The sequence below is a fragment of the Anguilla rostrata genome, chromosome 9, assembly GCF_018555375.3.
Source record: "Anguilla rostrata isolate EN2019 chromosome 9, ASM1855537v3, whole genome shotgun sequence".
NCBI classification, from domain to species: Eukaryota; Metazoa; Chordata; class Actinopteri; order Anguilliformes; family Anguillidae; genus Anguilla; species Anguilla rostrata.
The window spans coordinates 35252759-35268700 of NC_057941.1; the positions used below are offsets into that span (position 1 = coordinate 35252759).

Consider the following 15942-nt stretch of genomic DNA (forward strand, 5'->3'; position numbering starts at 1 on the left):
CTCGCACCGAACCCCGGCCACAGACGCCCTGAAGGTGTAACGCATTGCATCTGAGGGAGAATACACGTCCCCGGAAAACTGTGTGTATGTGCGTGTGTGTGTGTGTGTGTGTGTGCGTGTGTGTGTGCGTGTATGTCTGTGTGAGTGCGAGTGTGTATGCGTGTGTGTGTGCGCACGTTTGTGTGCGTGTATGTTTGTGTGTGTGTGTGTGTGTGTGAGAGTGCATGTGTGTGTGTGTGTGTGTGCGCATGTGTGCGTGTAGGCGTGCGTGTGTGTGTGTGAGTGTATGGGTGTATATTTGTGTGTGTGTGTGTGTGTGTGTGTCTATGTGTGTGTGCGCCTGCGTCTGCGTGTGTGTGCGTGTGAGTGTATGGGTGTATATTTGTGTGTGTGTGTGTCTATGTGTGTGTGTCTGCGTCTGCGTGTGTGTGCGTGTGCGTGTGTGTGCATATGCAGGATTTTCTCTGCCAGGTCCCATTGTGTCTGTACAGGGAACTGCTGAACCACACGCACATGCAAGTCAGACAAACGACTTCCTCTTTCGGGCAAGAACAATTTCACACCCTCATTTCAACCAAGGCTGGCTTACCGATGCGTGGTGAAGACTACCACATGTTTTAAAAGGATGCTGGTGACTGGTGATTAACATTACTTCTGTAACACATAGAATGCTTTGGAAACGCATCTCTATTCAGGTTAAGCCCCTAATAGCTGTGTTGTCAAGGAGTCAGTGTGTGTAGTTTTCTTTTCTCTGGAAATAGCGAATGACCTCGGAATCAGCAGTCTGCTTTTTCTTTTTTTTTTCTTTTTGGAATTTGGCATTTTCACAGTTTAATTTCAAGCACATGCTTAGTTTCGGCAGACTCCACTGTAAAACAACAGCTGAAACCTGGACCAGCTGCTGACTTTACAGTCTCAATCTGTCATACTAAAGCTCCGGCAGAAAACAATTTCTGAATGAATCTCCCGGACTCACCGGCTATATTTTACGGCGGATCATCTATATATGCCGAAACAGGTCACCATTTGCCTGCTGTAAATCATCCTTGAGAATTTTGCTTTTAAACAAAAGATGAGAGCTTTTTCATTCATTAGTTTCATGACTGTACTATCTGAAATGTGGACATGAAGGAAGCCAAACTTTTTGCTACATCACCAGATTACACCGCTTTACTCGTTAGACCTTTTGGTCCCAACTGTTTCTGGAAATGTCAATGAAATAAACAGTTCATTGGCTCGTTAAAGTTCAGTTACTTCATCTCATAATAGTTGTTCCTAACTTCAAGTCAGTGTGGACAGTAAATGCAACTGGAAAGTTCCCTTGGGTTTGTTCAGTATGACTGAATTTAAGTATTAGATATTAATTATTGTTATGCTCCCATGACAATTTGGTGTTATTTTGCTTTTTTTTTTTTTTTTTTTGTTTAATAACGAGAAAAAAACTAGGCACAAATAAAATCAACACATTGTTTTTGAAAGCAGAGTTGACTGCAGTTCCCTGGTCATTGCTAGCTGTTTGCTGATTGGCTGGGACAGGAGGATGATGTCAGCACTGTATGCTATAAGGGCTCTGACAAATAGCCTGTTAGACACATCTAGTGCCAGAGAGCTTCATGTGTTCAAACACGGTGCGAGTGAGTGAGAGAAAGAGAGAGGGAGAGGGAGGGAGGGAAGGAGGGTAGGAATGAGAGAAACGGACAAGCAGTATGAGGTGAACAAGCTCGATACTCATGGAAACTACTTCAAACCATTTCTCCCCTTCTCCAGAGGAATATAAACAAATATAACTTTTATGGGAAGTCAGAAAAAGGATTACTCTCAGAGGTTTGTGAACTCTTTCTAAACAGTTATGGGTTTTTTTGTTTGTTTTTTTTCGATATTTTCAGAAATGCTTTCATTTTTGGACATGCTTGAAACTGTATTTTTATTTGCATATTTCCAAGAAGTAATGGACAGTGCATAGAACACATTATATAACCTGCCTCCACCACTGCACCAACAACACATAGTGCTGGCTGATCAAAAATATATATATAGCCTATATGTATATATGTATATAGCCTCTATATATATGTGTGTGTGCGTGCATGCGGGTATGTGCGCGTGTGTGTGTGAGTTTGTGTATGTCTGTGCGTATGTGTGTGTGTGCATGTATGTGTGCGTTCATATGTGTGTGTGTGTGTGTGTGAGTGTGTGCTTGTGTATGTGTGTGTTTGTGTGTGTGTATGTGTGCATGCATGTTCGTGTATGTGTGTGTGTGTGTTTGTTTGTGTATGTGTGTGTATGCATGTGCGTGTGTGTGTGTGTGTGTTCATGAGTGTGTATTCCTCTGTGTGTGTGTGTGTGTGTGTGTGTGTGTGTGTTCCTGTGTGTGTGTGTTCATGAGTGTGTATTCCTGTGTGTGTGTGTGTGTGTGTGTGTGTGTGTGTGTTCATGAGTGTGTATTCCTGTGTGTGTTCCTGTGTGTGTGTGTGTGTGTGTGATATATTTTTGTATGGTTTATGTTCATGCCTCTGAAGTCTTGCCCCTCATTTCCTCTCTCTCTCTCTCTCTCTCTCTCGCTTTCTGTTTGTGTGCTCGGGTTCCCTCTCAGATAATGGGAAGCACAGACACACCCGTGGCGTTCAACGTGTGCGTGGAGCTGAACGGCAGCCTCGCGGACCGAGGCGGGCCCGAGTACAGCGAGGCGGAGATGGCGGTGCTGGGCGTGGTGATGTCGCTCCTGGTGCTGTGCATCGTGTTCGGCAACGTGCTGGTGATCAGCGCCATCGCACGCTTCCAGCGGCTGCAGACGGTCACCAACTACTTCATCACCTCGCTGGCGTGCGCCGACCTGGTGATGGGCGTGGTGGTGGTGCCCTTCGGCGCCTGCTACAACATCCTCAACGCCTGGCACTTCGGCAGCTTCTGGTGCGAGTTCTGGACGTCGGTGGACGTGCTGTGCGTGACGGCCAGCATCGAGACGCTGTGCGTGATCGCGCTGGACCGCTACCTGGCCATCACATCGCCGTTCCGCTACCAGTCGCTGCTGACCAAGAGCCGGGCCTGCGTGGTGGTGCTGGTGGTGTGGCTGGTGGCGGGGCTCATCTCCTTCCTGCCCATCCACATGAAGTGGTGGATCTCAGACGACCCCGAGTCCCTGTGCTGCATGCGGGACGCCTACTGCTGCGACTTCAACACCAACACGGCCTACGCCATCACGTCCTCCATCGTCTCCTTCTACATCCCGCTGGTGGTCATGGTCTTCGTCTACAGCCGCGTCTTCCAGGAGGCGCGCAAGCAGTTGGAAAAGATCGGCCGCAGCGAGGGCCGCTTCCGCGCCCAGAACAACAACCTGGCGCAGGAGAACCGCGGCGGGGGCGGCGGCGGCGGCGACGGCCGGAACGGCGGGAAGCGGATGAAGTCCTGCCTGAAGGAGCACAAGGCCCTGAAGACCCTGGGCATCATCATGGGCATCTTCACCCTCTGCTGGCTGCCCTTCTTCGTGCTTAACGTGGTGCTGGCCATCTGGAGGGTGGAGAACATCAAGCTGGCCTTCAAGATACTGAACTGGATTGGCTACGCCAACTCGGCCTTCAACCCGCTCATCTACTGCAGGAGCCCCGAGTTCCGCTACGCCTTCCAGGAGATCCTGCACCTCCGGAGGGTGCACTTCGCCAAGCCAGGCCCCGCCAACGGCCTGACGTCCGGCAGGAACGCCTGGCACAGCGAGCTGCAGGCCAAGAGGACGTACGGCCCCGAGGGCGGGCATGCTGGGAAGGGCCCCCCGGAGCTGGGCGAGGGCCCCTCGGGGGCCCCGGAGAGAGACTCCTACAGGAAGTGCCAGGAGGCGCTCACAACGGTCATTTAAGCCGCTGTTCTCACGGCAACAACAACAAAAAACAACTTTTCTTGGCTTTTTGCGGTTGTTTTAAGTTTTTTGTTTTTTTTTTGTTCTTTTTTTACAAAGACAAATGGCTAAGCGGGTGAAGTTTGTCTGGTAAGCAGATGCGGAGATGGCAGATTGGAGTAAAGCGGGGCAGAGGGTGGGGAGGGGGGCTGGAAGCGGCGTTTGTTTCATTTTTGTTTTCTTGTGAAAACACATCAGCTTTATTTTGGTCACTGTGTGTGTGTGTGTGCGTGTGTGTGTGTGTCCGTGTGTGTGTGTGTGTGTGTGTGTGTGTGCATATGAAAATTTATGTACTTGAGTTTCATAAGGATCTTTTCCACTTTCACTGAAATTGGAAAGGGAATTTTCTTGCATCTACCTCATCACTTTTTGTGAGCTATCCTCACTGTCTTATCATGAAACTGTACATTTGTATACTAATCAAGCCACCAGCTGCCTGTAAGGCTTGCCATTTAAATAAATTACTAATTATATCTGACTTATGATATATGACCATTCAGTTCAATGTAATTGAATATCTTAATCACCCTAGATAAAATAAGCAACAAATAACAAAAAGCTTGTAAAACTCAACAACAACAAAAAATAAATTTAAAAAATGGTGTCTCCTGCTTAGAGAAGCTGTGCGATACGGGGCCTGATCACATTCCACGCTCGTTTGGATTAGTCTAAACCCGGGGATTACGCAGTGATTCCAGTCGCTGCGCCGCGAACATCGTAACCCAACACTGTGATGAGGGGTAGCAGGTGCAGACCGCCACTGGCGCTATTACCGTACAGCCGGGGGGGGAGGGGGGGGGGGGCGAGGGGGGTGGATTGGAGAGAAGTTGAGCAATATTCAGTAAGCCCTGTCTTGCTCTCCGTGTTTCTTATGAACTTATAGCAGTGAATAAAGTCATTTGTGTTTTTTGCTCCAAGATCCACATCAGTGCATGGTATATGCAAATAATACTTAACATATGTGACAGTTTTTTGGGGTTTTTTTTGCATTATTTTGTTGCGGGGGGAGGTTGGAATTGAATGAGTGGTATACTAATCCTAGTAGGACAGCCAGAACTGGAACATTTTGATAATCTCTCTTCTTTTTTCTCTGTCTCTTTCTTTTTTCTCTGTCTCTCACTCTCTGTCTTCTTTCATTCTCTCACTTTCTCTGTCTTTCTTTCTCTTTCACTTCTTTCTTTTTTCTCTCTCTCACTCTGTCTTCTTTCATTCTCTCACTCTGTTTCTCTCTCTACTGTATGTGTGAGTGTATATATATATATATATATATATATATATATATATATATATACACAGTATATTGTATATATAAGAACACTTTGCACTTTCAAAAGAAAAAAAAAAACCTCAGTTGAGTGGTAGTCCAGAGCGGTTGTTGTTTCTGACTGTTGCTTTGCGGGTGAAATGTCGCCCACTGTGTTTACTGAGATCTGGAGAGATGTGAGAATCCTGCAAAGCAGGGCCATTTCTGACTTCAGCGTCAAAATAGTCAAAAAACGATTGTAATCTTTCGGCACCATAAAAAGAGAAGACGACATGATATTCTCAGGTACCCGTGACAAAGAAAGATATTTGCGTAAAACTATTTTATCTTGAAACACAAGTGAACAGTTCCAGAGTTTGGCTTAAACGCGGCAAAGTGAGCTAATGCTTATCTGCCGTTGTCTGCGGCCGACAACATTGACTGTTTTTAGCCACTGGTCACCAACTGACTCCGGTCTTTTAAATTCAACACAAATGTTTTATTTAACCGCCATCCTCTAAGCAGCGACATGAAATGGCAGTTATTATAAATCTTCGCTCGAGCACATCTCTGAAATCGAGCCGCACGGCTGAGAAATATGCTCCTTCAAAGGAGCCAGGCTTTCCGACATGAGGTGTCTGTGCAGGACCCTGCAGATGTTGAAGATAATAGATATGTAAGGATAGCATTCTTAATGTCGAACTCGCAGCAGTTGGGAATTCACTTAAATGGAGTCCCAGTGATTTTCAGTCTGCATAATGTACACCAGACTGTGTGCATTACCGCCTGCCATTAAACATCAGTGTTTGTGACCTTGCCAATTTGCGTAAGCAGCCGTCCTTCAAAGTACGGCGAAGGCATCAGTGTTGAAACTGTGAACTTTGTCCTTTTGGAAGATCCTCTGGTACTGTAGTGTTTGTTTAACGTGCTAAATCTAACTGTGTTTCTGTGGCTTGTTCTCAGTGTCTTCATCACAAAGCATAACAAGTATCAACATACTGTATCAGTGTCCTAGCTGATTATAGTGTATACTGGAAATGTCTACATAAACTTTTTTCCATTTGTTACGGTTGTATGAGAAATGTTTTTATTAATGCAGACATCTGATGTTGAAGTTTTTTTTTTTTACATAAGAAAAAAATATGTAAATTATCTTAAAATATGCTGTCTACTAACTGAACGTCTTGTTTCATGAAATTGGTGTCTACAAATGAACAAAAGCTGAATCCCCCTGGCAAATATTTTCTGTCAAATTTGGTGGGATATAAATTTCTTTGTCATGTAGTATTCGTCGTGTGTTCAGTGAATAATGTTATGTGCATGTTTTTTGTACAACTGCCTTTCGATGAACTCTTAAGTGGGAAAAGCTGTGAAGCATTACAAATATATACTGCCCCCTGTTGGTAGACTCCACATCTGCAGCATGCCAGTGACCCAGCCCGTTGTAAACTCAGTTTTGAGTAGCTTTTACTTTTCCTTCCTCACCACTGAAAAAACAGATCTGCATATGTAGGCACGTTTGTTCCACAGTATTTTCTTAATTTATCCTAAGGGAAGCAGTGCTGTTGCATTCAGTGTAATAAAACTATTGTTAAAGCAGAACAAACCGATCTGACATTGCATTCCATGATACAATGCACTGACCGCTACAAACAGCCACTGCTGGCTCACTGAGTGATCTTCACTGACCGTGAGATGCGCCACTTTTCATTCTGACACCCGCGAGGGTGGGAGATGGGACGCGGCTTTTTGTTGACTTTGGATTGCGGCGTCCCCGAAGTCCTCTGTCTCGTGGAGCAGCGCAGCATAGTCTGACCACACTGTAAGCGCGGAGCCGCCATTTTAAACGCAGCTCGTCTTAAAACACGCGGTGATGACGACAGAGGCTCACCAGGCCTGTGGAATGTATTGGCGGTTCAGGTGACTTAAGGTCGGCATCTCCCTTTCAGACATGAACATTTTAGACGCACACTTTCCTGCTGGGCGATGCCCGTGCAGGTGCTGGATCTCCATGCACCCACGACATGCCAGCTAACTCATCCTCCACAGATAAATCCACTCGCTGCTCACCATTGTCACCAAACGCTTCGGAAGTCACCTGAAATTAGAACCAAGAGGCTAACAGAGAGATGAACGGTGGCCCTATGACCACAATGGTTGACTGCAAAATATCGATGTGATTACCTGGTTTACTCGTTGCATGCAATAACCTTTCTGTAGTTGTTTTGTAATACAAGGGGGAAGTTTGTGATGTAAAAGCACCATTTGTTTACTGTGATTGTGAAGATTGTTTTTTGGCACAATATCCTTTCCGTTTGTTACTTTCGTTCAAAGAAACGTGTGTTGAGATCCATTTCACTGTGGTATTTATTAAGCAAATGTGACGCTGCATTTGTATTTCAATATTAAAACGTGTATATCATGCATGTCTTGTAATCTGTTCTTTATTTTTGCAGTTCTGCATTTATATTACTAAAAGGTTTTGCCCTTCCTAAAATTTCATGAAGATAGGTGAAACGATTTTAGAATTCTGAGAATTATCGGCTGAAAAATGATCATGTACTGATGCTCTTGTTGCTGACGGATGCCCCATTCAGGCCTGAATCCAGTCAATATTTGTCCTTACACGTCCTTGGATTTTCTGGAAAGAGTTTATTTATTTATTTATTTTCATTTTTTTGGGGTGAGTTACTTTTTGTGGATATTTACTTAATCCAGGTCTCTGAAGTGTCTCTGAAGTTTATGGGGGCAAGTTATTTCTGAACGAGAAGTCAACAGAAAATTTTTACAACTTCGGTTTAACGTGATTTGAGATATATAACCTGACAAATGTCTATGCCAAGCAGGCCATTCTGCTTGGCACAGGCATACATCATGTCAGGCTGCCAAGCGTAGTTCCTGGGTATAATTTTTGAATTTGTGGCCATTTCCCAGAGACGTTTCAGGTCACGGTCAGATATGTTTGCGCTGTGCGTTCAAAGACAGGCAGGGATATGGGTACTTTTTACTGGAACGCGGAGAGGCACCACAGAAAATAATTTATAAATGATGTATGAATGACGTGGGGGGTGTGGGACAGCTTGTCTTGGGTGGAAAGTTCCTTGCTGAAGTGAGACTGCAGAGCTTGTAGTCGCATAGCTTGACTAGGTGAGGCAACTGTAAGCATCTATTTTAGTTTTGGAAAAACAAGACACGTGTGAGGAATGGAAAATGACACAGGAAAACGTTTTCAATAGATGTGATCCTTCTTTTCTGCCAAGTACAGACGTAGCCTCTTGCATTTGGGCTACTTGATAGTCACATAGTGGGTCAAATTCAGATTCAAGAGGATATTAAAAAGGTTCCGTTTTATAGGCCCAGAGAAAGAAACTCATATAGCGTAGATTTCCAGTTTTATGCCAATGAAAAACAAATAATAAACAAATCCAAACATCTTTCCTGGGCAACAGACGAGCATTTCACAAAGCAGGATAAGGGAGATTCAGCAGCTGACTATCTTTGGTAAAACATATGAAAAATACAAAATTTTACAAAATACTACTTTACAAACTCTAAAATAATGTATTTAGGAAGATCAGCCAGCACACTCCTTTAACTACACAGGCCTGTTGCTTGCTTGTTCACATACTGGACTTAACTAAAGCAGAAACACATGGGTGTATAGTCCTCCTGGCCATGCAAAGAATCATCATGATATAATCCATATCATTGCTTTTAATAGAGTGATCTCAACAATTATTATTTCAAAGTGCTTAACATATTCATGAAAGTCCACACACACACACTTAGCTTTCTTGTGCACAAACATATGCAGTAATGATGGAGCAAGGACACACAGCTGGCTAACAAACAGGTGAACTGCCAATCGTCCAATTACTTTGGTTCCCTTGAAAATGGGAATGTATAAAAAAAGGTGTAATTTCTAATATTCCAAATATGGATGTATACCCTGAACTTAAAGTTGAGAGTCTTTACTTCATAATCATTGTTTTACCCTCCAAAAGTATGCTAATGGTAGAGTGAAACTATTATTTTTCTATATACTTAAGGCATTTGGATCTGAGAGCAAAATATGAATATGAGTCAGAAGTATAGACAATCATTTTTCATTCATGGTATTTACATATACTTATGTTTTAGCATTTTACAGAAACAGTTGCTTCTCTGTTGAGACCCCTCATTTTTTAGCTGAGCAAAAGTAAGTTAACCAATTAACTTAAAGCGACAATCTCGAAGATTTCAGTTTTGTTCTCTATGGCGGTGCCAATGGCGAGAAGCGGTAATTGCAGGTGTGTTTTTGGACCTCACTTCCCATAGATCCAACCGGATCCAACCAGTGTCGCCTGTGTGACGTCAGTCAGTTGGCACGCCAACTATAACACTTACTATTTACTGAATAAAAAACGGTTGTTATAAAAGTAACGTTATGTACATACTCATTCGTTGTCTAACATTAGGCTAACTCAAGATGTCTTTACACTGCCGATCCGGGTTAAAATGCCGTAGCAAACCTGGGGTAGAATTAGTGATGATCAATTTCTGCAAACGTTCTTTATCCGCCTATTGCCCAGTATGAACATCTTTACACTGCAGAGAAGAATTTGCGGGATTCACTGTGGCTCGTGTAATTATGTATCTCGTGCACAATAAGCAGTCTTTTTCGTGAATGATTGTTGTGTGGTATTTTTGAAACAACTGCCTTGCAAAATGTTACCTCTGGTGTTTCTGGTTTTGCTAGCTAAACTGTTCGAGAATAAAGCTGAGCTGGGTGTTAAATTAGCAATCAGAACAAGAAGAATAAAACAAAAACAAAGGAGATTTCATCAAAAAGGGCATAAAGGTTGAAGGAACATATGAGGAAGCATAATAAAATAATAACAATGCTAATCCATACTGCCATATTCTTTTATTTAGTTTTTTAGTTTTCTCCTGCACTCCTGCACTTCTTGGTAAATTGTATTTGTCCTAATACTGTAGCTTATTCTTCTGCCTAGTTTGGCTTTGCAGATGTTAGACCAGGATAGTGTTCATTGTTCTCGGCTAGAAATAGCTGTACAAAATAAGTAATTGTACCTTACTGAACCCGTGTTCAGCAGTTGTCTACGATCATGAAAATGCACTTCTTCTACGTCGCTTTGGATAAAAGCGTCTGCCAAATGAATGTAATGTAAAAATGTAATGCATGACGTCTTCAGAAATCAGACCCGGCTCTGCTCCACACACCCCAGCTTTATTCCGATCGTTATAATATATTGATGAACTCGATGGCAATGTAAATAACGGTAACGTTAAGGCCAGTTCAGATCAATGATTCGCAACAAGGCGAAACGGTTTTAGAATGTTGCAGAGAAAATTGCAGTGGTGTGAACTGGCTAGTAGCAGAGCCTTTGCCTGCCCTGAGGTTTTAAAAGACCATCCTTGTCAAATCGCCAAGTGCAGTTTTAGAACGTTTACAATCAGACGTCTTGGAATTTTGCAAGTTGCACCCAGTCTCATTGCGAATCATTGATCTGAACTGGCCTTAAGTTAGCTACACTGCAACGTTGCAACAAGGTAGCATTGCATTCGAGAGACGGTTTGCGAGGTCGGTACCGGTCGGTAGCATTAGTTAGCGTTTTTTCTAATTGTTAGCCGACATTAGATTATGTTAATTACATTAGCTAGCTAGCTAACGCAACGTTACCTGATATGAGAGATGGATACTGTGCGCAACGTTGTCTAAACTAATGTTGTCTTTCTTGACGTGGTCCGGTAGCTAGCGTTAGCTGTGCAAATAGCTATGTAATTAATAAAGTTATATTGTCATTAAATGTAATGAAATCTACATCAACAAATAATATGATCTCTCATGTTACACAAAAACTTTTTAGGGTTCCATAACTCCCCCAACCACCTCTGTTATTGTAATGCATGCAGACACCAGAAAAAACAGTACGCCGCTCACACACAAGTGAGTTGAAGATCGAGCCTGTTGCGTTAGTTCCACCTGCCCTCTCTGACGGACCAACCACTGATGGGTGATGAAAAACACGTCACTAACTGTGCGCCGCTTGTGATTTTTTACCGGGAATGTCGCCACAGACACCAAGTTTTTTAATCATGAATTATGATAATAATAATAGTATTAATTAATATAAAAATAGGCTCAATCACCATTGTGTTACCCAATGCAGCGATAGATAGTGACTTAAAAGACATTTATTTTAATGAAAATCTTAAAATCAAAGTAATAACATCTAATATTGGGTTACATAGCCCTTCGGTGCAATCACAGCATCAAGTCTACAACTCATTGGCATCACCAAATGCTTAGTGTGCTTGGATCATGAGCTGTTGCTCCTGCCTCCACACTTTGGGCTTTTCGTCGGTTTATTAAAGGTTTATTTTGGTCTCATCTGTCCATAAACATGTGTTCCAGAACTATTCTGGCTCATCTCCGTATTTTTTTTTTTTTGGTGAATTTTAATCTGGCCTTTAGATTCTTGCTGCTTATCGCATCTCACAGTGTGGCCTATGATTCTGTTCTCAAAGCCTGTGTGTGGTGGCCTGTGATATTTTCACCCCTGCCCTCTGGAGACTGCTGGTGATATCACCGACTGTTGTTGAAGGGCTTTTCTTAGGATTCGTCTGTCAACTGCAGTTGTATTCCTTGGCCGACCTGTAATGGTCTCTATTTCTGAGTTCACCCGTGGTTTCTTAATTTTTTCTCGAGCCTTTCCAAACTGCTGTACTTCATGTACCCAGTTTCTGTGCTATCCTTCTGCATTAATTCTTCAGCTCACAAGTTAGTTGCTTTTCAGCCATGGTTAGTCCTCTGGTCTTCATGATGGTGTATGAGGTCTGACACCAAATACAATCTCCACAGATGAAAGCAAAAGGCTATAATCAAGACTGGACACTCACTGCTCTTATATATGTGAACAATCCATGAAAAAGGAAACACCTGAGCAACAGTTAACACCTGTCAGTTAACACCTCTTTGATAACCTACTTTGGCACAGGTGAAATTGGGGGGACTCCATACAACAAGCAGCTGTTTCCGTAAAACAGTAAAAACATGCATCTGAATGCCATGAAATAAAGCTGACTGTCTGCACTATGGTCTCATATTCATTTCATGATCTCAAATCCAAATGGCTTAAGTATATAGCAAAAATAACACTAACATTTCAAACAAACTATGTAACAAGCTGTACTATTACTATACTTTTGGAGGGCACTATATATATATATATACACACACACACACATTAAATGATCTATATAAATTATCTCTCCACACATGAGCAGGCATGTGATATCATAAAAGCTATAAATCACTCCAGCCCAGCTTGTCAAGGGCATGCGCATCCAGTGTGATAATCATCCTCCGCAACAAAATTTTCATTAAGAATTGACGTGCACTGCTCCATTGCTCATTCAGTTTCATTCTGGATGTGTGGACATTTTTCTCATTAACCCGTTCATCCAGACAGACCTGAGTGTCCTCTCCCCCATCACTGTAAGCCTCATCTGAGATCTACCACCATTACTGTAAGTTACCTTTAAAATTTTGATCTTACCTTTTTTTTCCCAGGAAGGCCAACTGAATTTCTAAGTTTCACCTGCAGTGGTGGACCTGGAGAACCAAAGTAGGTAAAGAATATAAGGGATTGTGTTCATCACAGAAACTGTTTGTTGGCAGGGGTGAAATCCACAAAAATGTAAATGCTCTTGAGGCCATTACATTACATTATGGGCTTTTAGCAGAGACTGTTATCCACAGTGACTTGCACAACTTTCTCATTTTTGACATAGTAAACCCTTTCATACCGCTAGATATTTTGCTTGAGCATTTTAAGTACCTTGCTCAGGGGTACAAGAGCAGTGACCTACATTTAGGCCAAGTTCCCTAACCATTACACCACACTGCCACCATTAAACCTGCAGAAAAATGAGCATATGATTGCATTACATTACAGACATTTAGCTAATGCTCTTATCCAGAGCGACTTACACAACTTTTATGTAGCATTTACATATCATCCATTTATACAGCTGGATATACAGTATATTGAAGCAATGCAGGCTAAGTACCTTGCTCAAGGGTACAACAGCAGTGCCCTACCTGGGAATCAAACCTGTGGTCGTTAGATTAAAAGACCAGATCCTTACCCATTATACTACACTGACACCCTGCATGATTCATAACCTATGCAGTGCACGTGCTGGGCCATAAACAGTTCAATTTTGTTATCTACGTAGATTTCAGCGCCCAACTGCAGTGCAGTACTGGGTCTGCCTGACGATTGCAAATTGCCACTCGCGACAAGCTTGGATTTGTTCAGCTAATGTGGCTATTTGCGGCTATAGTCTATATTAAAGCCGTGCATTGTGCAAACATGTCAATGACCCTGGCAGCTGTAATAGATAGAAGAGGAAGAGACCGCTAACATGCTAGATATGCAAAAGAGAGTGGCTATTCCAGATAAGGGGATCCCACTTTGGGTTTGGCAGACAGACATTTTGCCATAACAGATATGCTCAAAATGCTTAACAGCAAACATGACTTTGAACCCGCCCCCCGTAATTTTATTCACGGTCACTGTAAGGGGGGGTCAGTTGGGTATTTTGTCCCGGGCCCTTGGGTTGGGGGGTGGTGGTAAATATTATTGCCCCAAGCACAGGAATTTGGGATTTTCACCTGGCAGCCCTGGTTGTATTTCTGCTACAATTTAAGTAGGATATCCCACTGTATGGAGACAGATATTGAGAGAACTTTAATAACAATGTTACATCAATAAAAAAATCACTCATTAGAAATGGAGGTAAATTAGATGAACAATGACTGACTAGAAAATAGACATCTTCAATAAATTTTGAAGGGGTTCATTTACTGGTCATTCGACTGATCTCATTTTTTTCAGTTCCCTTGTTAAGTCATCAGTATCACTGCTCCGCTGTTTGTGTGCTAAACGAAAATGAGTGTCTCGCAAAAAGGCGGTAAAGGTGTAAAATTAATGTTATCAAATCAGTGCTTGCTCAACTTTAAAAAAAAATATGTGTGAGCAAAACCAGCCTTGGAATTTATTTTCATGAAATAACTTAAGTTATTTAAGTAAGTAAGACCTAGATTTTTTGTTTAAAAAATTTCATACTCAAGACAGCTGAAATGAGGTAAAGGCTCAAATGTGAACTAATGCAGCAAAAAAAAGATCTTGATGTGATCCTCACTCGAAAAAAAAAAAAAGTTCTGAAAGCTGATCTTACGATGATGTTTTTGCAGTTGCTCGGTTTTCTTCAGTCATTAATGCGATGCAGACCGAGCTTGCAGCCGCACGCAATGAGCTGCAGGAAATGTGCTCAATATTTTTATTTATTTTTTTATTTTATTTTTTTCTGGATCTAGCCCTCTAGGATTCTGGAGACTTTTCAATGGGCCCACTATTAAGTCGGTTCTGGGACAGATTAAGTTCTGGGGCAGATTAACTTCTGGGGCAGGTCATTTCTTGCAACATCCTCACTATGTCACATCTTCGTTATCAGTCTAATAACATAATGACACGGTGTCTGGAGGTGGTCTGGCTGCACCTGGTTATGACGGGGTAAAAGGTGCACAAAAAGTTCAGCTGTAAACGGGCCAAATATGATTTCATGGATTCCCTTCTGTAATGGGGGTGGGGGCGATTGGGCAAATGCCAAAACTGTAAATCTGTAATTAATTGAGTTGTGAGATGTGGGGAACAAAAAACAAGCTAAAACATGATGGATCAGCTGGGGTATGCCTAGCTGGAGTTTAATCCCTAAACCTGGAGATTTACTACTGGATAAGGTCATCCCCATTTTATATATTTTGAAGACTGCTCCAGTTCTAATGCAGTTCTGTGGTCTGTGTGTGGGAAGGGGTGGGTAGGGGGGTGGGTTGTTAAACTTGAGGTTTAATCTCCAGCTAAACACACTGCATTTGACCCTGATAGTGTTTTTTTTTCTCTAAAAAAAGTATATTGAGAGACTGTCAAAGGGCAGCAGACTGTGACATCATAAAGGGCTTGATGATGTCATCTGGACACACACAGGGCTGATGGGAAACAGCAGCAAGCTCGAGTCCCCAGCCGTACGCTAGTCTAATGGAGGTCCACAGACTGAGAGAGTTGTTTCTACATCCCCCCGAATCCGACTGACATGTCCCTGCTGCGTACTCCACCGACTCTCCTTTTATCGGTCCCGGATGCGTGCGCACCAGCAGCCGGCAGCGCTAATGATTTATCCGCGTCCATTTCCCAGGGGCTGGGAACGCCACAGGGCCACCATGCTGGCAGGAATTTTGGTGGGAATTCCGAGGACGGGGATCAGAGAAAAATGTGACCGGCCTTTACAAAGCCAGGAAATCTCCGTCCTCTGTTTCTTTCAGTGCGCATCAGGAGCTTTCTCCTCTTTATAATCATGTCTTCAGTTCCCTTTCAACTGCCGTTTTTATGGATTGGAGAACGTCCATTTTGCTGAGCCAAATGCAACAGGTGTGTCCTTGGTGAAGAATTTCAGCCGGTCTTGAAGGAGGCACATATGGTTCCTGATGGCTCATGTACGGCATACTCACACAGCCACACACAAGTCTGCCCCAGTTTCATTCTGTACTGGTCCGGGTCACATCCATTGAACACCCCTTGCCTTCTTACTTCTTGTTTCATTTTAATTCAACTTAATTTGCACAAGCTGAATGTTCTTAGGTGGCCTAAACACATACAGGGACAACAACATTGAACAAAAATATAGTAAATAGTATTTAATATTGAATATTTAGAATGGAAGAGAAAGAACAGAGAGCACTATT

General features: G+C 42.8%; 1 protein-coding gene and 1 long non-coding RNA gene across 2 annotated transcripts in view; one reads left to right on the top strand and one right to left on the bottom strand.

Annotated features, from left to right (window-relative positions):
- LOC135263673 (uncharacterized) overlaps positions 1–15942 on the bottom strand; it is a 29391-nt gene that overhangs the window by 12418 nt on the left and 1031 nt on the right. Inside the window, exon 2 of the long non-coding RNA XR_010332505.1 lies at positions 12695–12750. This is a non-coding gene — a long non-coding RNA (uncharacterized LOC135263673). The remainder of the gene's footprint in view (positions 1–12694; positions 12751–15942) is intronic.
- On the top strand, positions 1418–7556 carry LOC135263672 (beta-2 adrenergic receptor-like). The gene is made up of 2 exons (XM_064351970.1): positions 1418–1824; positions 2594–7556. Exon 2 carries the CDS (start codon positions 2597–2599, stop codon positions 3848–3850), a length of 1254 nt encoding a protein of 417 aa, XP_064208040.1. The 5' UTR covers positions 1418–1824; positions 2594–2596; the 3' UTR covers positions 3851–7556.

Bases quoted from the DNA above. Each gene is read 5' to 3' on its own strand.
- LOC135263672 (XM_064351970.1), top strand. From the start codon at position 2,597: ATGGGAAGCACAGACACACCCGTGGCGTTCAACGTGTGCGTGGAGCTG.